Raw genomic sequence first — 20598 nt, forward strand, 5'->3', positions numbered from 1 at the left:
CGGAGAACATAATTCTTTTGTATTTAAAATATAAATCTTATATTTCAATTTTTAATTTAAATCTTAATTTGTTATTTTATATAAATAAAAAAAAAAAATTTAAAGTAATTCTATTTTCATATTTTATTTTATTTTTTATATCTATATTTTTCAATATTTAACTCACATTTTTTCTAGATTTTTTTATATTTATTTTTTATTTTTTTAAGGAAAGAATCTAAATTGATGGATTAAAATATAAATGGAAATTATACTGCGAGACGATTCTCGCCCACCCTCTCTCTCTCTCTCCTTATTATGCAAACGGAGCGCTAGAAAGGAGGAGATTTTGACGATTTGTGAGGGTGTCGGTGACTCGCCGAAAGAGGAACAGGTTGAAGCAACGAAATCAAGAAGAAATTGTTAAGAATTTAAGGTTACGACCTAATCGCCGGCCTTCCGTCTATTCTCTTTATCCCTTTGAATTACTTATCAAATTTCTTTTTACATTTCTGAGGTTTTTCTTCTCTTTTTCCAATTTTCCATTTCTGTTTTTGATTGTCGATTTTGCTGCATCCGATTTAGCTTTTGTGTGATTTTATTCGTTGAATTCGATCCCGTGGTCCGATCTATTGGATCTGATCTAAATGGCGGCGTCACGGCGGCTTCGGGATCTTCAATCACGGCCGGGGAATAAGATCTGTGTTGATTGTTCACAAAAGAATCCCCAATGGGCCTCCGTTTCATATGGTGTTTTTATGTGTTTGGAATGCTCCGGGAAGCACCGTGGTCTTGGTGTTCATATCTCGTTTGTTAGATCCGTTACCATGGATTCTTGGTCTGAGATCCAGATCAAGAAGATGGAGGCTGGGGGTAATGAGCAGCTTAATGCCTTCCTTGCGCAATATGGAATCTCTAAAGAGACTGATATTGTGACCAAATATAATACCAAAGCGGCTGGCGTTTATAGGGATCGAATTCAAGCCCTAGCCGAGGGTCGATCTTGGAAGGATCCGCCGGCTTCGAAGGAGAACATTGGTGTTGGAAAATCGAGGCCTCCATTGGCGCAAAGTGCTGGTGGAGGAGGGAGTAAGACGAATAACGGAGGTTGGGATAGTTGGGATAACGACGATAATTTTAGATCTTCTAGTGATATGAGGCGAAACCAATCGACTGGCGATGTTCGTGGCATGGGGAGCGGAGGGGCGCCATCCAGGTCAAGATCAACCGAGGATATTTATACACGGTCTCAATTGGAGGCCTCTGCTGCAAATAAAGATAATTTTTTCGCCATGAAATTAGCTGAGAATGATTCACGGCCTGAAGGAATTCCACCATCACAGGGAGGAAAATATGTTGGTTTTGGGTCAAGTCCTGCACCTACTCAAAGGAATGATGCACAAAGCGATGTTTTCTCTGTTGTTTCTCAGGTATTACGTTGTGTAATCAACATTATTTGTTCGTCGATATGCTTTTGTAATGATTTATCATGTAAGTTTGATCAATTGGTGGCTCATTTCATTTCAGGGGTTTGGTAAACTATCCCTGGTTGCTGCTTCTGCAGCTCAGTCAGCAGCAAATGTTGTTCAAGCTGGTACGAAAGAGCTTACTACCAAGGTATTTACATTTTAATTTGGCGCTAGCATCTTCTTGTTGTAAGTACTTGGATTGAAAATTTGACATTGATGTTGTTGCAAATTATTAGAGGTGTTAGTGTTGGTACCTCACATGGAAAATCGCGAACCGTTTCATTAACGTCTTCTTCTGCTTTTGAAAAGATCTTATCCATGTCGCTCTATAAATACAGATTAGTATTGTTATGTGGGAACATGTCTAATTTTACGCTTTGTGTCTGTATTTACTTAGTTGTTCTTTTCTTTTTCCGTAAAACTCTTCGATTGTGTCTTGGTCATACTAATTTTTTACTACTTCACTTCTTGTTGGCAAGATTTTTCGTATCCTTTGAGGCAGTGATTTGTTCCATGATCCCCATGGGAGCGAACTTTGGTTTGGTACTGAAATTCTTATCCTCCCAAATGTACGTTTGAAAATTATGTTTACAGGTGAAGGAGGGTGGCTATGATTACAAGGTGAATGAAACCGTCAATGTTGTCACGGCAAAAACAACAGAAATTGGGCAGAGGACGTGGGGACTTATGAGAGGTGTAATGGCAATTGCTTCACAAAAGGTTGAAGAGTACACCAAAGATGGCTGGCAACGAAATGAAAGTGAGAAAAATGGATACTATCAAGAATTTGAGCACAATAACAAAGGATGGAATTCTTCCGGGACAGGGCAATCATCCGGAAGTGGACATGGACAGAACAATTCTTACAGCTCAAATTCTTGGGATGATTGGGATACCGCCAAAGACAGCAGGAAAGAGGAAACAACCAAAGGGAGTGGATCCCATAACAACAACAGCAGCAACAACAACAATAATGATGGCTGGGCTGGCTGGGATGACCAAAAGGATGATGGATACGATCACTATTATCAGGCGTCGTCTGATCGGAAAACTGTCGGTCAAAATGGAAAAGCTGGTGGTGGCACATGGTCGGAAGGAGGCTTTCTCTGAGGTTGGTAACAATGAACCTAATTCTCAATGGTTTTTTTGATGTTCTTTGATCCCCAATCTCTCCATGGGAGCCATGATATGTTTACACTGTTTTAAACCAAACTCATCGCTTCGTTGGGTTCATGATATGTTTACACTGTTTTAATTTGCATTCTTAGTTACTATGAAGTGATTATTTTCCCGACAGTTATCCGGACATCTTTATCCCGAATTAATAAACAAAATGTTGTATGATTAGGTAGCATCTGAATAAACAACAAACTAGATCCTGGTTTCCTCCAATGGTGAAAAATTGAATAGTTGGAGTAGCTCATACGGATGGCTGGTCAACACACTGGTAAAGACGATGACTACAAGAACATTTAGCTAGAGCTGATCAGATTCTTATGGAAGTGGATATCAAATCCTACATGGGTCGCTCATATTTTGTTGAGGTTAGTACATTTGCAGTCGTTTTCTCTTTACTTTTCTTTGGGGGCATGCTGTATTTGCAATTGCTGTATCATCAAAGACGTCTATAGTGGTAACCCCCGAATTTAAAGACACTGTTTATTATGTGCCCGGCAACATTATTTGTGACTTCACGATTGAATTTTTCTCTCTATATTTGCTTTGTAATGAATAGAAGTTGATGACTTTCATCCTTTTGTTTATGTTTGGTTGTAAGTCAGCCACTGGGAAGGATTTGATTCGCTTTCAAGCGAGTTTATCTGTTCGAATGGTTACGAACATTAGATAATTCTTGTGAATGTTTGGTAGCACTTTGTCAAGCTTGCTTTATTTTGTGCCTAAATCTTTATACCAGAAAGAAACCTTCGAATCCTCGATTCGATTTGGATGAGTGGTTTCTGATAGCAGGCTATGTTAAAGTTCTTGTATGCAATTAAAATGGTTTCCGCTACCATTTTGATGTTGGGTAAAAATTAGAACTCACGTTGATTAGATAATAACAGGGAAATTTTGAGTCTGTTCATTAGCATGTTGTAGATAATAACATGGAAATTGTCCTCACGTTGATCCCCATCTGGGTTCATTGCACAGTGAGAGCGCACACTAGCCTATTGTGCGCACCGTCGTGCAGATGGCTAAGCCCGTGGTGCCTGCCTTTACACTATTTGTGAAGGTTCGTGTATGTGTTATGAACTGACTAAATGAATCGATTCTCTTGATATGCTCGATTAGCTAATGAATCAATTATCTTTCCAATCAAATCAAAAGGTTTATTGATTGATTCCAGGCGGGTCTTCCTTCTTAGAACCCATTACTGGAGGCCTCAGCCCGGGAAGGGGGTCGATTGTTCAAAAGTGAAAAACTGTCGTTCTATCGAAGTTTTTTTAACGTAGATTCGAATTCATCGAATTCTACCTCTCTCGGAAGAGAAGATAAAGGAATGGAGGCATTCGTCGGGCCAACGTGTAAAGTCTTTATTTTTATTTTCTCTTGAAATTGTATTGGATTTCAATTTAAAACACTACATCAATTTTAGATAATTATAATTTGAAATCAATGGGTGTCACTCAATAATTCGTAGAGATTAATAATTCAAGAATGGATAGGAATAAGAAGAAAAATACAAAGATTTATATAAGTAAACATTAGGTTGAGTAACATGTTATTGTCAAAATTATTATAATGGACCACCAAGACATTATTGAGAGGTAGACTAAGCTTAATATAATGCTCCATTAATATGAATAATTAAGCACAATAATTATTTTAATATACTTATCATCATTACTTATGAGAAATGAAAGGCAGTGGGCCATAAACGAATAACTTTAACTCAATTAGTAACGCGTTACGTTTGCCATAAAAAAAAACTACATCAATTATTAATAAATTTCGTTTATATTGCGTGTTTTGATTATCCATTGCTAAGGAAACTAGCTCGACGAATAATCATATCATAATATAATCATTTAATTAATCAAATTAACCAAATTATATATCGTTTGTCATAAATTTTTTGCATGGTCTCGATTTAATTTGCATGATAATTTAAGAAACTTAGGTTAAGTAATGTTTTATAGGTTGGAGTTTTGAAAGTTCATACCATTAAAGGTTAAGAATTAAATAAATGTGACTATTTTATTTAATTAAGTGGAGATTAAGGATTAAAAGAATATTAAGAAAGATTGAAGATTTTAATATGATTGGGTGGGTATGGGCGTAGAGCTTAGAACGTAATCAACGTCTTGTTCCACTAATTTGTATGGTTTGGAGTGATTGGATGGGTGTGTTGTCGTGTAATAATGTTGTGCACTTTTAGAGTGCTTAATATAAATCTTTACCATTTCCTTAAATGAATCTGTAACTAAATAACAAACTCCAAATCACTTTGTTGGAAGTGATGATCTTGTTGTTTAAGCTTTGGGAAATGTTTTGTTGTTATTTAAAAAGGGGAGAATGCGATGGCAACAGCCATTTTTCAAAGTGGGCTGTGCTGTAGTTTTGGTTTTGACCCTCGAATTTTCTCCTTTAAAACGAGGCTGCGGCATTTGACTCCAAAATCCCTCGCCCCCTTTTCATTCTACCCTGCCGCAGCCCTGATTTGATCCATTTTTTCTCTGGTTTTTAGGACAGGAAGAAGGGGGAAGAAGAAGAAGAAGAAATCGAAGAACTGAGCGATTTCAGGGATGGTTGTTGACGATACGATGGAGATGAAAGTTCTTGTCGGTTTTGGAGGCCCTTCAACCTCTCGATTTCCTGATGCTTATCCCAAAAGGTATATCCGATTTCTAGGTTTTGTTTAGATTTTCTTGTTCATTGGTTAATCGTTGATTTCTGTGATGGATTCGATTTGGTTTTTTTTCATATATTGGATCTGAATCGTCGTTTCTGAGTGATTTAGGGCGTTTTTAGGAAGATTTCTATCCGATTTAGTGTATTGGCGATTGAGAAGTGGATGTTTTAATCGAACATTTGGATTTGTTGTTTCGATTTATCTGTTTTTGTTGGGATTGTTTGTTCCTTTTTGAATCGTTGAGATTGTGAGTAATTTGTTCTCTGATTGGAAAATCTAGGGTTTTGATGGAGGGAAGATACACTGGGGATTGACATCATCAGAGTGTTTACAGGGTTATTTTCTTCAGTCGGTGTTTTCTTTTTCTTTCCCTTTTTTCCTATTCAACTTCCCAGAAACAAATATGAGTTCATAAGAGATGAACTGAAATGGGAGATTCTCTCCTCACAGCCCTTTCACTAGAGAATCATCATCCATCTACTCTTCTATTCATGGATTCAAGTGCCTCGTCTCACGAAGAACTGGATTTGGAAATGAACAGACAGATCGTTCTTCCCCGTCCTCCTGATATAAACTTACCATTGTCAACTGATTGCAGCTACACTCTGCAGCCATGGAATTCTGATCATTGTAATATGTTAGATGTTGGGCTTGCTTCTTCACAAGTTTACGAGACCGAAACTTTTTTAACTGTTCCGAAGGTTGTTCGAAAATGCACCAAGCGCGTTGACAGCATCTGGGGTGCTTGGTTTTTCTTTAGTTTCTACTTCAAGCCTGTGTTAAACGAGAAATCGAAGGCTAAGATTACCCGTGATAGCAACGGTGTTTCGGGATTTGAGAAGTCGGATCTTAAGATTGATGTTTTCATGGTCCAACATGACATGGAGAACATGTACATGTGGGCTTTCAAGGAGAGGCCTGAGAATGCATTAGGTAAAATGCAGCTTAGAAGTTATATGAATGGGCATTCTCGCCAAGGCGAGCCTGCCTTCCCATTCGGTGCTGAAAAAGGTTTCGTTCGATCACACCGAATGCAACGAAAGCATTACAGGGGCCTCTCAAATCCTCAGTGTGTACATGGGATCGAGGTTGTTAAGTCTCCCAATCTAATGTCGCTCGACGAAGATCTACAGAAGAGATGGGTAGAACTAACGGGTCGAGACTTAAACTTCGTCATCCCACCTGAAGCAAGCGGTTTTAGCTCATGGAGGAACCTTCCTTGCCCCGATTTTGAACTTGAGAGGCCAGTTCCTTCTGTCAAAAGTGCTTCAAATCCTCCACCAAAGAAATTGCTCAATGGATCAACACTACATTTGTCTAACCACAACAGCTATGATATGATGGATTCATCTCCTGTTACCAGCAAGAGGAGGAAGAGTTCATCTCCTAATATGAACGACTATGATAGCGTGTTGACAGTCAATCCTCCCAACTGGGTTTCGGATATGGACAAGCACTTGAATGGTCTGCAGTGGTTGAACGACTTTAGCGGAGTTATGAAGAACATTAACGGGCCTGTTACAGCTGCAAAGACGATATATGAAGACAGTGAGGGTTATTTAATTATCATCAGTTTGCCCTTTGTCGATCTACAAAGTGTCAAAGTTTCGTGGAGGAATACGCTCACACATGGTATTATAAAGGTTTCTTGTGTGAGCACATCTCGTATGCCGTTCATCAAGAGGCACGATAGAACTTTCAAGCTTTTAGATTCGTATCCCGAACACTGTCCTCCTGGTGAATTTGTGAGAGAAATTCCTCTTCTGACTCGAATTCCTGAAGATGCTAACATTGAAGCATTCTACGATGGACCTGGGTCCATTCTTGAGATTATGGTCCCCAAACTCCGGGAAGGTTCGGAAGAACACGAGGTCCATGTTTGCCTTCGACCACTCCTGGGAGTCAAATCTAATGTTAAGTTGAGGTAGGCACTTCTTTAAAGTTTGTTGTCTTGTTGGCATCGTCGATGCATGGTCGGTTTACTAACGTATACCACAAGATAGAATTTTATGAACCTCAATTTGCTCATCACATTTTTCTTTTCGATTTTCATTACGTCTTATGCATCCGGTGTCATATTGATAGAACCCGACGATCATCATAGTCACGATTCTTGAAAATGGATGATCATTTGGTTAATATCAATACTGAAACTTATCCTTTCTTTACATCTACTTCTCATGTTCCCATATCTGCATTCAGTTCATTACAGAACGTCGAAGGTTACCCGGTTTGCATCGAACTTTCTGTTCGTATCAGATTTCGTTCCGAAAAAAGAGAAAGAAAATGATACTACTGGCAAATATGGCTGCATAATGTTCATAAATTTCAGTAATGTTAGCCTCTTATTCTTCTTGCTGTGTTCTGAGAATCGTATCCATTTCTACTACTAAGTTTCTTAGATTGTTCAAAGTGCTTGTGAATCTCCCATGTTGCTGGATGTAAATCTCGAGGTAGGCGAGATCCTTGTCTCGGGATCTTACAATGTCGTAATCTGTTGCATTAACATGTGACTGATATCGTTCTATGTTAACTCAACCACTTGAATTTCATCGAGCAAGAGTATGACTAGAGAAACGGTTTAGATCATTAACCTAACTCGATTGTGAAGTACCTAACATCTATCTTATTTGTTGAACTAAGCTTCAGTTGAGATCGTGGATCTAAACAAAGATTCGAACCACCAACTTCTAAACCGCGCTCTACGTCGATCATGGCCATGGGAAAAGGTAAAGCCATGTGTTGTCAATGGCTCAGGCAGTGGCCCACATTTTCAAGTTGCATAAACGATAAAGCAGGTATAACTGCATAGCCATCACCATGAGGGTATCCACAAACCCTCTATTATTAACTAAATATTTTCCATTACCTAATTAATAAATAACTATTGTATTAGGAAAATGTTTTTATTATGATATTTTAACATACATTTTATTATAATTAAAATAATTCTTTTTTGAAAAATATTCAAAGTTTAAGCCTATTTTTTAAATTTTAAAAAAATTAAGTATTTAAAAAAAAAAAATGAAAAAGTTGGATATTTATATTAATTTAGCTATTATTTTAAACATTATCATAAAAAAAAGAGTTGAGATGATTGGTTGATGAGTGATAAAATTCATTTTTTTTTTTTCTATATTTTCTTAGGACAAAATTAAAGAAAAATCATTATCAAACAAAAATCCAACAAATCCAAATAAAAATAATAAAAATTCCAATTTTCTAATTAAGCTCCTACACGATAAGAATCCCCTCCCACCTCTCCTCCGCCATGGACACCAGCACCACCGTGATGAATCGACCAACGCCGCCGTTCCCCTCCCCTCGTCGGACCGTTGCTTTCTCTCCAATCGAGTTCATCCTCGCCCTCGTCGCTGTCATCATCATCCCTGCTCTTGTCTACTCCTTCTTCATCGCCATCAAGTGCTCCCCCAATCTCCTCCGCCTCTGGCCGCGGAGATCCGCCAGGCTACCCGGCGCCGCCGTCACCGTGGTGGCTGTGAATCGTATTTCTAATGACGTGGCGGCGGCTGTTGTGTACAACAAGGACCAGCACTGTAAGGAAGTCGGAAACGAGTGTCCTGTGTGCCTATCGGCGTTCGCCGACGGCGAGAAGGTCCGGCAACTCGCCGCGTGTAAACACTCTTTTCATGTAGATTGCATCGACATGTGGCTCTATTCTCACCCCAATTGCCCTGTTTGTCGCGCCACCGTCACCATCGCCGTTAAACGGCCGATTAACAACCGAGCACCGCCGCGACCTGCGGCTTCTAGGAACAACGATTACCAGCAAGGTCTGCCGGATGCCGGCAATTTAGTTTGAAAATTCTTCTTCTTCTTCGACGTAGAGAGATTCCGATTGCTGCAAAATCGAACCACATCCAAAATTATTTCCCGAACTGGTCTCGATTTTGTGAAATTTTGTGGAAAAAGTCCAATTAAATGGGTCCCGATTTCATTTAATTTTGAAATTTGGATTGAATTTGATTCAATCCAAATCGCAAAAGGCTGTTTTTTCTTGGTGTTACACGTGTTGACATTTTATTTCATTTTCCACTTTAGCTTTAATTAATCATAAATGCGAAGATTTAATTTCTATCTTTATTGAATACATACCTTTGAAAATGTTGGAATATTTCTAACTTTTATTATTTAGATAATTCCAATTATTTATTTTAATTAATCGAGTTTAATGTTAGACATAAATTAAATTACAATTGCATATAAAGTTTTCAAATCAAGAACTCGAAACTTATGTCAACTAAATTTTATAACCGAAACCATTTCATCACCTTAAAACTGGTTGATATAATTTAATTTGATCTTGCTAAGGTTCGCAGTTTTGTGTTCATGTTGTCAGCGTGGTTACTTGTGACTGATGACCTGTGAGATCCCATATTAGTTGGAGGCTCAATGTACAAGTGAGGACGTTGGGCCCCCAGGAGATGGTTGGAGCGAGGAACAAAACATTTCTTATAAATATGTGGAAATCTCTCCCTAGCAAACGCATTTTAAAATCTTGAGGGGAAGTCCGTAAGGGAAAACTCAAATAGGACAATATCTACTGACGGTGAGATTGAACTATTACAAATGGTATCCGAGCTAGACACCGAACTGTGCCAACGAGGACGTGAGCCCTAGGAGTAGATTGTGAGATCCCGCATCAATTGGAGGCGCGGTGTGCGAGCGAGGACGTTAAGTTCTCAAGGGGTTGATTGGGTCGAACTGTGCTAACGAGGACGTGAGCCCTAGAGGAAGATTGTAAGATTCCACATCAATTGGAGACGCGATGTACGAGCGAGGACGTTAAGCTCTCAAGGGGTTGATTGGGTTGGAGTGGAGAACAAAACATTATTTATAACAGTGTTAAACCTAAACTTAAACCGATCTTTTCAACACCAAAATTGAAAGTCAAAGTCAAAGTTATTTTATCAAAATTTTTCATAAAATTAATAAAGTCAACATATTTTTTACATGGAAATTAAATGCTCGAATGAAGTACAATATTGTGTGACGGACATTTTAAATTTCTTTCGAAGGTAATGTTTTTCCCTCTTCAATTTTATTTTACATCAACGGATTCTGCCACTGACCATCGCCGCCGACAGAACACTTTCACCTTCCGACCTTTTTCTCAAGCATCAAAATCTTCAAATTCATCCGTAAAGCCATAAAAAACCGTAGCAATTTTCATCTACTTAGGGTTCAAGTTCAACAATTCGATTCAGCTTCCTCTGAGTTGCAACTTCAGATCGAGGTTTAGGGTTTAAGCTCCGGGCAACCAATTTGCATCAGTTCGTCTTCAGATATCGCATTCCAAATTGATATTAGGAAGTTCAAATGAAGAAGAATCACAATCCGTATTATCCAGATCGGAAATGGCTGATGCCATTGGCTGTATTTTTCTTGCTCTTTCTGATTGTTACTTCCGTGTACCCTAAATCTTCTTCCCATGGCGCAACGAGATTCGTACTAGACTCCAATGACAATGAAAGGCTGGAGTTAGGGCTTCCGCCATTGCCGAGATTTGCGTATTTGATATCAGGAACGAAAGGAGATGGCGGATCGATGAGGCGGCTTCTTCAGGCGGCATATCATCCCAGGAACTACTGTCTGCTACATCTTGATCTGGAAGCTTCGGATTCCGAGAGACTCGAACTAGCGAAATACGTGAAGTCGGAGAGCGTATTGAGAGAGTTCAGGAATGTGATGGTTGTGGGAAAGGCCAATTTGATCACTGATAAAGGTCCAACTATGATTGCTTCTACGCTTCAGGCGATTGCGATATTGCTGAATCGCGCTAAAGATTGGGATTGGTTCATTAATCTCAGCGCCTCTGATTATCCTCTAGTCTCGCAAGACGGTAGTTTCTTTAGCTCATGAGTTCTTGGTGTTCAATTCATAATCTAGTTGAGATCTTGTTGCTTTAGATATGTACCTCACTTGAATTAGAGAAATTTCTCTTGGTATCATATGATCTTCTATCAGCTCCGATCTGTTTAAACTGTTGCTGACTTGATTCTTGATTATCTGTGGCTATATTTTCAAAAACTCATATATCATTCAGTTTCTAGATTTTAGGATACATGTTATGATCTTGCTCGCTAGTTGCATTACCTTCCCAAAAGTTAGAAGAAAGTTCAACTGAACTGTTCTGTTCTGGCTGCAGATTTGTAAAATCATGTTGCAAGAACTCATAAATCCTTGTTTTTCTGTCATCTCTGATCTTTAGGAGGAAGAATTGAATTTCCAGATGTGATTCATTCAACTGTTTATATGTTTGTGTTCCAGATCTTTTGCATGTATTCTCCTTCTTGCCAAGGGATTTGAACTTCGTTGAGCACTCGAGTAATCTTGGTTGGAAAGAGTAAGCCCACTCGTCGCATTGCATCGCTATTTTCACAAATATCCCTTTGGATATGAACATTATTATCTAAATTGTTTCATGACTGATCTAGGGACATGGGAGCAAAGACTATAATGATAGATCCTGGCTTATATCATGCAAAGAAATCTGGAGTTTTTTGGGCAAAAGAGCGAAGGTCGATACCGTCGTCGTTCAAGCTATTTACAGGTAAGGCTGTTCCTATAATCCTATATAACATTTTTCATCCACCATTTGGTTGATTTGCTATTCCTGACATTTCAATCATAATAGTGTTCGATGAGATATTAACCGTGCTAGACTCGAGTCAATGAGATGGAGAATTCTAGACATTAGCAGATTTCTGGTTTTCATTGGGTGACATAAAATTTAGAAGGTTGAACATTTGATTGATCCACACGAATAGTTTGATATTTTTCAAAGTATGTTGAGAATTGTTGGGAGAGGAGTCCCACGTCGGCTAACTAAGGGGTTGATCATGGATAAGGAATAAAGGTGACTGACTAAGGTGACTCAACTGTCGAACAAAGGTTGTACTTTGTTCGAGGGCTCCAGAGAAGGAGTCGAGCCTCGATTAAGAAGGAGCTGTCCCATATCGGCTAACTAAGGGGAAGTGGTTGATCATGGGCAAGGAATACATTTCTATTGGTATGAGGCCTTTTGGGGAAACCGGAAGCAAGTGGACAATATCAACATGGTATTAGAGTCATGCTCTTAACTTAGCAATACTAATCGAATTCTCAAGTGTCGAACAAAGAAGTTGCTAGCCTCTAAGGTGTAGTGAAAAGTGACTCAACTGTCGAACAAAGGTTGTACTTTGTTCGAGGGCTCTAGAGAAGGAGTTGAGCCTCGATTAAGGGGAAGCTGTTCAAGGGCACCATAGGCCATAGGGGAGGCTCTATGGTGTAATCTGTTCGAGGGGAGGATTGTTGAGAATTGTTGGGAGAGGAATCCTATATCGACTAATTAAGAGGTTGATCATGGATCTACAAGTAAAGAATACATCTCTATTGATATGAAGTCTTCCACGAGAACTTATGCTCACAGTAGACAATATCATATCAGTGTGGAGGTTCGTGATTCCTAACCCAAACTAATATACTCTGGGCAGGATCTTCATGGGTGGTTCTCACGAAGCCATTTCTGGAATTTTGCATATGGGGATGGGACAATCTCCCTCGCACTCTCCTCATGTACTACACCAATTTCTTGTCTTCCTCGGAGGGTTACTTTCACACTATCATTTGCAACCACAAAGACTTCCAAAACACTACGGTGAACCAAGACTTGCATTATACGAAATGGGACAATCCTCCGAACCAACACCCGATTAATCTAACGTCCGAGCATTTCATCGACATGGTCCAAAGTGGTCTCCCTTTTGCACGAAGCTTTGCTGAGAATAGTTCAGTACTTCACAGAATTGACGAGGAACTTTTAAAGAGGGCGAAGGGGCAGTTCACACTGGGTGCCTGGTGCGTGAGGAACCCCAACTCGAACTCGAACTCGATCTCGGAGAAGGGTCCTTGTGTGGCCTATGGCAGTCCCCATGATGTTAAACCAACCAGCAGCTCGAAGAGGGTGGAAAAGCTTCTGATGAAGCTTCTTGATCATGAAAACTTCAGACCCAGACAATGTAGATAATCTGCCAAACCTATCAATTTTCCTCTGTACAGTTATTTGATGTTAAATATAAAATATTATTTGGGCTAGGCCCAAAGGTCTTGTAAGTTGGGCCCAACTAACGTACTTGGGCTTTGAATGTTGAAGTCGCTGTCATGGCTTTAATTGTCGTTCGACCGTTCCATTTGTTGTCGTTCTACGATTCATTGAAGAAATGTCTTTGCTTTTGGTCTTGTCGTCTGCCAATTATAATCCAAAAAGAAATTTTAATATTCTTTCCTTTTCTTTCCTCTTTTTTTTTTAAATGCTCCACGTAAGCATCCATATTACCTAAAATAATATTTTTCCTATTTTTTATTATTATTATTTTTTTTTTAACAATAATTGAATCTCCCACCGAGTCAAAATTCTTAGTTTTGATAATCCACATCAACAAATATGTGTGGAATAGAATGGTCGCTTAACGATTTGGGTAACGAGTCTTTCACTCTCACTACGTTCGATTTGAGCATGCAAGCAATTGAGAGATTCGTCAGAGGACTTAGCTGCACACAAGGGCTCTCGAAGGATTGTTGTATTTTCAATCATGGTTGTCAGAATCTCGATCATCAAAATCTAGATTGTTCTCGAAAACGAAAAAAAAAAAAAAAAAAAAAAAGTCTGGTAAGAATCTAACTTCATAACTATTATTGTGAGATCCCACATCAGTTGGAAAAGAGAACGAAACATTTTTCATAAGGGATCGAAGGATTCATCTCCTTAATACATGCGTTTTACAACTGTGAGTCTGACGGCGATACGTAACGGGCTAAGACGGACAATATCTACTAACAGTGAATTTGGGCGGTTACAATCACGACCATTCAATATGTTGATTATGATCAAAATACGATGAAATAAGAGAAAACTTTTGAATCTTTGGTTTAAAAAGATTGACCCAAAAGGTTTAGTTTGAATGAAAATGTTGATTCATATATATATTTTGCAAAGGAATCCAAAGAGATGGACAAAGTTGATGTGTGAAGGAAGGAACTATTGAAAAGTAGGCCCTTACAAACATGATTCTTTTTTGACAAACCCATTTCAAAATTCCCATCAATTTCTTTTTCTTTTTATTTATATATATTTTTATGTCCGATCGAGATTTGAATCTCGAATCTTAAGCTTAAAATAAAACCCGTAAAAAAACGTCTCTTCGCTTTTAATCTTATTATTCTACTTTCTATTTTAACGAACACAGACTTATTTCTACTTCTAATTTACGAGTTTAACATACTTAACCGAAGAAAGAGACGAGATCGAGTATAATCAATATTTTTTAGGGTTAGATAGACGAACGTGGAAAGGTCGAAAAGGACCAAAATGCAAAATTTGGTGAATGTGATGTTTAATTGGGAATCTCAAATGTGTATGGGCCATGGTTGCATGATTGAATTCATGTGGGAGAACGTGAGAACTTGAGCATAAATCCTTCATTCTTCTCTCTCTTAATTCCAAGATTTTGTAGAGAGAGAATATGCCTATACCTTTATTAGGGTTTAAATGGCTCGTTCGATTCTTTTTCTCGAGAACCCTAAATTTTTTATTTCGTGAACAAACCCAGAATTTCCGATTCCATTTGTTACGGGTAATCAACGTAGATTATCGAGAGCATGTTGGAGACCCACTAAATACGAAAGCCATAATCGGTAAGTAAATACATTCCTCTTTGAAGAATGCATACCCATATGGATAAGTTCACCTGAATTCCCAATTCCATTTGTTACTGGTAATCAACGTAGATTATCGAGAGCATGTTGGAGACCCACTAAATACGAAAGCCATAATCTGTAAGTAAATACATTCTTCTTTGAAGAATACATACCCAGATGGATAAGCTTACACTGACCAGTCAATTTTGAATTTAACAGTACTCAAGCTATACCCTAAACCCATCATCCTCTTCAAAGAAATCCAAACCTTGTAAGCTTCTAGAAACTAAATCTCGAGCGTAACATTTCCAAACTCGAGATATCAAACCCGCTCCCCAATCACTCCTTTAGAGAAAGAAATATGACACGAACATAGATCAAAGTGTGGGTAAGGTAACGTTAAGATTTTGCTTAGAATTCCGAGCCATTTCTCCGATACTTTTCCTTGCTTTGGACACTCACTAAATCAAGGTTTGTTTCGAGGATATAATTATGAGATGTTCGTTTTTTAATTTTAATTAATTTCGTCTCCTCTACCAACCGACCAACCACGAGATTTTCTCGTAAAACTATTGAAAAAAAAGAGGAAAAAAATTAAAATTAAAATAAAAAAAATAAAGTTAGTTTTCCAGAGTGTGTTGGTTGAATGAGAGAGCTTTATTCGTTGTTAGTAAGAACCCTCGATTGTTGCAAAAGCTAAATCCAAACACCCCTCCAAGATTCCTCTTTTTTCCTTCATTTATTTTAAAATAAATAAATAAATATATATATTTATATTATATTTATAATACGACACCTAAAAATAAAAGATATTTTCAGCTTTTTGCATGGCTACATCCAACATTTTGTATAAATTATAGGCCGAAAAAGTTAAATATTCAAAATTTTCATTCTCGCTTAAAAATTAATTTACTTAAAAAAAAATTGTTAAATAAATAAATAAATAATATATACATCTAAAAATAAAAGATATTTTCAACTTTTTGCATGGCCACATCGAAAATTTCGTATAAATTATAGGCTAAAAAGTTAAATATTCAAAAAATTTATTTTCACTTAAATATTAATTTAGTTCAAGATATAATTTGCATGTGAAAAATAAATTAATTTAATTAATAAAAATAAACAATATAATTTTTTTGAAAAATTAATATAAAAATTAATAATAAAAGAAAGAACAGTAAAAACTAAAAAAGAAAGCAGCTTAGATTCAGCTTTAAACTCAATGCTGGCTTTTGACTACTACCTTTTTTTAAGTAATGCACAAAAATTAAAAAAAAAATTAAAAAAATAAAAAATAGTTATTATTATTTATTCCCACAAAAATTAATAAAATTTGTACTATTTATTATTATTTTTAAAAAAAAATTATAAATAAATAAATAAAAAGGAAATGGAAATAAAAAGATGGAATGTTGAGACGGGGTCCGTGCGGGGGAGTGGTACTGTGTACTTTGTGTAATTTGAGAGAGTTTAGGGAATTTTATGTAATAATTGAGGAAATTAGGATGTGGAGAAAAATACGGGGGGCCATTTTTGTAAGTTTCTGTAAAAATGTGCAATTTCACGCAGTCGAAAAGTGCGTGCAATTCAAACATGGGAGATAAAACTGGGCCCACTGGAATACTGACAAAACAGAGATTTGTCGTCTTGTGATGCGTGATCTAACTGCACCTCTCAAGCGCGTGTAATTCTCTTTTCTCACTCACACTTTAGCGGAGAGCGCGTGGGGTTTCATTTTGATGACTAAATTCCTAATTATTTTTTTTAAGAATAAAAAAAAAAATTCATTTTCTTATTTATTTCTGATTTATTCCTATTTTCTATGTGTATAATTGATAATTATTTCGTATAGAATAAAAAAAAATATTGATAAATTTAATTTTAAAAAATTAAAAATGTACTTTAGTTAGAGTTGCTAATCATTTGGGTTGCACTAAGCCAATTAATACACACCGTTTCATTGGAATTGATGCAGGCCAAATTATTGGGACAATGACTACCAAATTTGAGAATTATATTTATAAATTCTTTTTTTTTTTAATTCCAAAAATCTTATGTCATAATGATGGCGGGTGTAAGCGGGCCGACTTTTTAGTCAATACTGACAATCTCGAGAACCAAATTAATAACATTTATATACATGAATGGAGCAAACCCTAATGAACGAACACGCGAATCATGCTAAGTCTAAGCCTAAATTTGATAAATTTGAACTCGTAAATTTGATACTAAGATGGATCGAGATTTCTTTAATCGATCATAATCCAGATAATAATGAACAAACTCAGACGAAGTTTGTCAAAGTTAAGGTTATGTTCACCAACTCGTTCTAGAATTAAAATTTGCTAAGTTAGAAGTAATCACTAAAACAAGCAACATAGGTATGGAGCTCTAAGTCATGCTCTCTAATTTTGGTTGTTGTAATAGCAAGTACTAACCCATGACTAAAACGCACCGTTTTTTTTTGTACTTTTTACCTTTGTGTTCACTCAACTCTAAGTGAAGTTTGGAGATTGCTTTAACTAAATGCTTTCCCTCTTAGGGATAACTAATGTTCATCTCTCTTCATAAAGTTCGGATCGGGAGTTAGGTTAGGTCTCTAAAAGTATGGTTCTTGCCTCTCTCATCGGAGCTCGTCTATTCTTTGGATGATCCCTTGCTCTCATGTTCGAGTGTTTGTTCGTCGTTTAGGCCGAAACCCTAATTGAAAAACGTCATTCTGATTCACATAACGACTTTCTTCGATGTACGAAAAAGATTAAGAAAATAAGTTCGGAAATAGGTTGAAAAATGACGAGAGAAATGAAAAGTGCCCTAAAAAATAAAAAAGACTTCCCTTTGTTTTACTACAAACCCTTTGTCTAGAATGAAGATAAACCATAGAGCCTTTATGGAATGTTTTAAACGAATAAAAGCTTTCAAAATGGCTTTTACTTCCGATTGTTGACAGGTTTAAAACTCGTATGTTAGGGAGAAGTTTCCATATTTTATAAAGAATGTTTAGTTCCCTTCTCTAACTGATGTGAGATCTCACATAATCCCACATGTGAAATAAAACGAAGAACATGTTTCGGTGTTCATGTTGTCATTTTATAAAATATTTATGTAGGTATATGTAATGGCCCAAGACCACCACTAGCAGATATTGTCCTAGCAGGGGAAGGTTTCCACACTCTTATATAAAGGGTGGTTCGTTCTTCTCTTCAACCAATGCCAGATACCACAGTATCCTTGAATCTAACGATTATAAGACGATGAGTAGAGAAAACAAGTCGTGGTTATCATCGTGTGCTGATGGAAAGCATGCATTTTGAGAAATTGATATCAAAGATTAAGGAACAAACAAACATAATCTATCCATATGGTAATAAAATGATATCATTTCTCATCCCCAACTTCAATCCTAACTACTAAAACTAAACAAAATAGGAAAAAAAAAAAAAACCCAAAAAAGATATGATTTTTAAAAGAAAAAAAAGAAGCACCATATTGTTCTAGGGTTTTGGCTGATGATCATGGCACACATGAAGAACTAAACAACATTTCTATAAAGGGTTTCTTGCTGAAGATGAAGAACTGAAGCCAGAAAGATCCGACCACGCCATTGATCCACCGCTCCAATATTGTTCATTCCCAACAAATTGCCTTCCAATGTTAGCTTCATGATTTGGGGTTCCTTCCATTTTCACTGAATTTCCCATTTGGGTTAAATTCCTTGATCCTGAGGGTAATTTTGGCCTCATTTGCCACCCCGACCCATCGCCGCCGCCGCCGCCGCCGCTACTACCGCCGTCGAAAGGGTCGAGGCTCGACAAGAAGGGAAATTGAGGAGCTTGTTGTTGGAGCCGCCATTGTTGGTCAAATCCCAAGAGAGATCCTATACTTGTTCCTCCAGCTAAATTAGTGTTACCCAATTGGAAACTCAGGTCACCGGTGGCGGTGGCAGGAGCTGACAGTACACCGCCGCCGCCGTAGTTGAACCCTCCGATGTCGAAGTCAGTGAGTTGTTGGTGGTGGTGGTGGTGGTGGAGAGGAGCCATGAAGCGGTGTGGTGGGATCTGTGGGGAAAGTCCACTATTATTATTGGAAGCTATTGCACTTGATGAGGAATTAGCTGAACCGCTAGTTTGTTGTTGCCGGTCAGAACTAACCGGCGGCGATTTAGAATTTCTCCCTTTACTTCTTTTATTCCTCCGACAACCGCCCCCGACCGGGACGTTCCTCAGAGCGCCACCTCTCGTCCAGTACCGTCGGCAAGTCTTGCAAAAGTGGCGAGGCTGAGTTAGGCTATAATTGTTGAAGTAACAAAACTTAGTGTTGGTTGATTCACATCTTGGGCACTTCAATGTAGCATCAGGCATGGGAACATTAGCCAATCGAGCTCGCTCTGCCATGGAACCGGGCCGGATGGAACCGCCATGAGGTGGTGGGGGCGGAGGAGGAGGAAGCTGAGAAGTGGGTGCAGAGGTAGTAGTAGTAGTAGTAGTAGTTCCAAGTTGATGGGAAACTTGCTGAGCAAAGAAAAGAGTAAGGGAATGAAATCAAATATGTGAAGAATATTAATGTTTGATTTTAATATTTGAAAAAAAGAAAGAAAAGGGTTACCTGTTGCCAATTAGAAGGATGAAGATAAGGAGGAATGGATGAAAAATTCATGGCGTTTTTCTGGGTTTTCTTTCTCTTTTGTAAAGGTTGATGGGGTTTTGTTTGGGAGAGATAAATAGTGGAGAATCACATCAAATAGGAGGAGAGAGAGCAGCAAAAATAAAGGGATTAACTTTTTTTTTTTTTTTTTTTTTTTTTAATGTCTTATATATATATATATATATATATATATATATATATATATATCTTTTTAGGGCATTAGAGATGATGTTTCTTAGTCCATAAGCTTCTTTTGATCCTTTTCTTTTTCTCTCTCATCACTATTTGCTTAAGAAACATATTTTTTTTTTCTTTTAATTTTTGGGTAAAATTTATTTTAAAAATTGGTGTCGGTATTGACCGACTTAACGTTAGTTTAGAGACTGTTCTGGGTTCTGGGCTGTATACGATCGTGTGTTTAATGGTGGTGTTCTGGGTTCTGGGCTGTATACGATCGTGTGTTTAATGGTGGTGTGTAGAGGAGTCTTGTTCTTTTCGAACTTTCAATTTTTTGTTTTTTGTTTTTTTTAATGTTTTTTTTTAAGATCATAATTAAAAGAGGTTGGATTGGGGCTTTTGTGGTGAAGGACAGTCTTCTTTTATGTATTTTTTTGCATTGGAATATAAGTGGGGTCCTATAAGACTGTGATGGTTGGGGGAAATGGGGTTGGTATCTAAGAAACGACGCCGTATTTATGGAAAGGCAAAAGTTTAATGAAGAAGAAAAGGGTAAAAATTGAAGCAAATTTTCGTAAGAAAAATTGTCTGCTTGCTTGTTGAAGGCCATGAAAAGGAGTTTGGACTTTGATGTGCCAATTCAATGTTACCTTTTAAAAAAATTAGTAGCGAAATTTTTTAAATTTTACCAATTTAAAAAATAAAAGAAACGAGACTACGATTGTTCTAATTGAATGAAAGCGCGTACATGGAGTATATAGGTGCTCATAAATG

At 37.5% G+C, this 20598-nt stretch overlaps 5 protein-coding genes across 6 annotated transcripts; 4 read left to right on the forward strand and 1 right to left on the reverse strand.

Moving 5' to 3' along the window:
* Positions 1-258: 258 nt before the first annotated feature.
* Positions 259-3211, forward strand: LOC111800268 (putative ADP-ribosylation factor GTPase-activating protein AGD6). Of its 2 annotated transcripts, none has more exons than XM_023683883.2 (4): positions 259-1409; positions 1507-1596; positions 2043-2559; positions 2801-3211. In XM_023683883.2, the coding sequence occupies exons 1-3, from the start codon at positions 627-629 to the stop codon at positions 2556-2558; spliced, it is 1389 nt and encodes a 462-aa protein (XP_023539651.1). In that variant the 5' UTR covers positions 259-626; the 3' UTR covers position 2559; positions 2801-3211. The 2 variants fall into 2 exon arrangements, with proteins under 2 accessions (XP_023539651.1, XP_023539650.1); XM_023683882.2 differs by having other exon boundaries at positions 260-1409; positions 2797-3211.
* Positions 3212-4905: 1694 nt separating this feature from the next.
* On the forward strand, positions 4906-7469 carry LOC111800483 (uncharacterized). Its single transcript, XM_023684198.2, has 2 exons — positions 4906-5283; positions 5582-7469. The coding sequence occupies exon 2, from the start codon at positions 5730-5732 to the stop codon at positions 7227-7229; it is 1500 nt and encodes a 499-aa protein (XP_023539966.2). The 5' UTR covers positions 4906-5283; positions 5582-5729; the 3' UTR covers positions 7230-7469.
* A 929-nt stretch (positions 7470-8398) lies between these two features.
* Positions 8399-9412, forward strand: LOC111801139 (RING-H2 finger protein ATL33). Its single transcript, XM_023685126.2, has one exon. The coding sequence runs from the start codon at positions 8573-8575 to the stop codon at positions 9122-9124; it is 552 nt and encodes a 183-aa protein (XP_023540894.1). The 5' UTR covers positions 8399-8572; the 3' UTR covers positions 9125-9412.
* An 894-nt stretch (positions 9413-10306) lies between these two features.
* On the forward strand, positions 10307-13584 carry LOC111801138 (beta-glucuronosyltransferase GlcAT14C). Its single transcript, XM_023685125.2, has 4 exons — positions 10307-11164; positions 11593-11668; positions 11760-11875; positions 12798-13584. The coding sequence occupies exons 1-4, from the start codon at positions 10642-10644 to the stop codon at positions 13328-13330; spliced, it is 1248 nt and encodes a 415-aa protein (XP_023540893.1). The 5' UTR covers positions 10307-10641; the 3' UTR covers positions 13331-13584.
* A 4697-nt stretch (positions 13585-18281) lies between these two features.
* LOC111800756 (dof zinc finger protein DOF2.4) lies at positions 18282-19765 on the reverse strand. The gene is made up of 2 exons (XM_023684590.2): positions 19609-19765; positions 18282-19514 (listed from the first exon to the last, which is right to left on the reverse strand). The coding sequence occupies exons 1-2, from the start codon at positions 19657-19659 to the stop codon at positions 18549-18551; spliced, it is 1017 nt and encodes a 338-aa protein (XP_023540358.2). The 5' UTR covers positions 19660-19765; the 3' UTR covers positions 18282-18548.
* Positions 19766-20598: the final 833 nt, after the last annotated feature.

The sequence above is a fragment of the Cucurbita pepo genome, chromosome 8 (genome assembly GCF_057944985.1).
Source record: "Cucurbita pepo subsp. pepo isolate OVF chromosome 8, ASM5794498v1, whole genome shotgun sequence".
In the NCBI taxonomy this organism is placed as follows: Eukaryota; Viridiplantae; Streptophyta; class Magnoliopsida; order Cucurbitales; family Cucurbitaceae; genus Cucurbita; species Cucurbita pepo.

Bases quoted from the DNA above. Each gene is read 5' to 3' on its own strand.
- LOC111800268 (XM_023683883.2), top strand. From the start codon at position 627: ATGGCGGCGTCACGGCGGCTTCGGGATCTTCAATCACGGCCGGGGAAT. The intron at 1,410-1,506 runs GTATTACGTTGT...ATTTCATTTCAG, and splicing joins TTTTCTCTGTTGTTTCTCAG to GGGTTTGGTAAACTATCCCT. The intron at 1,597-2,042 runs GTATTTACATTT...TTATGTTTACAG, and splicing joins CGAAAGAGCTTACTACCAAG to GTGAAGGAGGGTGGCTATGA.
- LOC111800483 (XM_023684198.2), top strand. From the start codon at position 5,730: ATGGGAGATTCTCTCCTCACAGCCCTTTCACTAGAGAATCATCATCCA.
- LOC111801139 (XM_023685126.2), top strand. From the start codon at position 8,573: ATGGACACCAGCACCACCGTGATGAATCGACCAACGCCGCCGTTCCCC.
- LOC111801138 (XM_023685125.2), top strand. From the start codon at position 10,642: ATGAAGAAGAATCACAATCCGTATTATCCAGATCGGAAATGGCTGATG. The intron at 11,165-11,592 runs GTAGTTTCTTTA...TTTGTGTTCCAG, and splicing joins TCCTCTAGTCTCGCAAGACG to ATCTTTTGCATGTATTCTCC. The intron at 11,669-11,759 runs GTAAGCCCACTC...TGACTGATCTAG, and splicing joins AGTAATCTTGGTTGGAAAGA to GGACATGGGAGCAAAGACTA.
- LOC111800756 (XM_023684590.2), bottom strand. From the start codon at position 19,659: ATGAATTTTTCATCCATTCCTCCTTATCTTCATCCTTCTAATTGGCAA. The intron at 19,515-19,608 runs GTAACCCTTTTC...TTCTTTGCTCAG, and splicing joins ATCCTTCTAATTGGCAACAG to CAAGTTTCCCATCAACTTGG.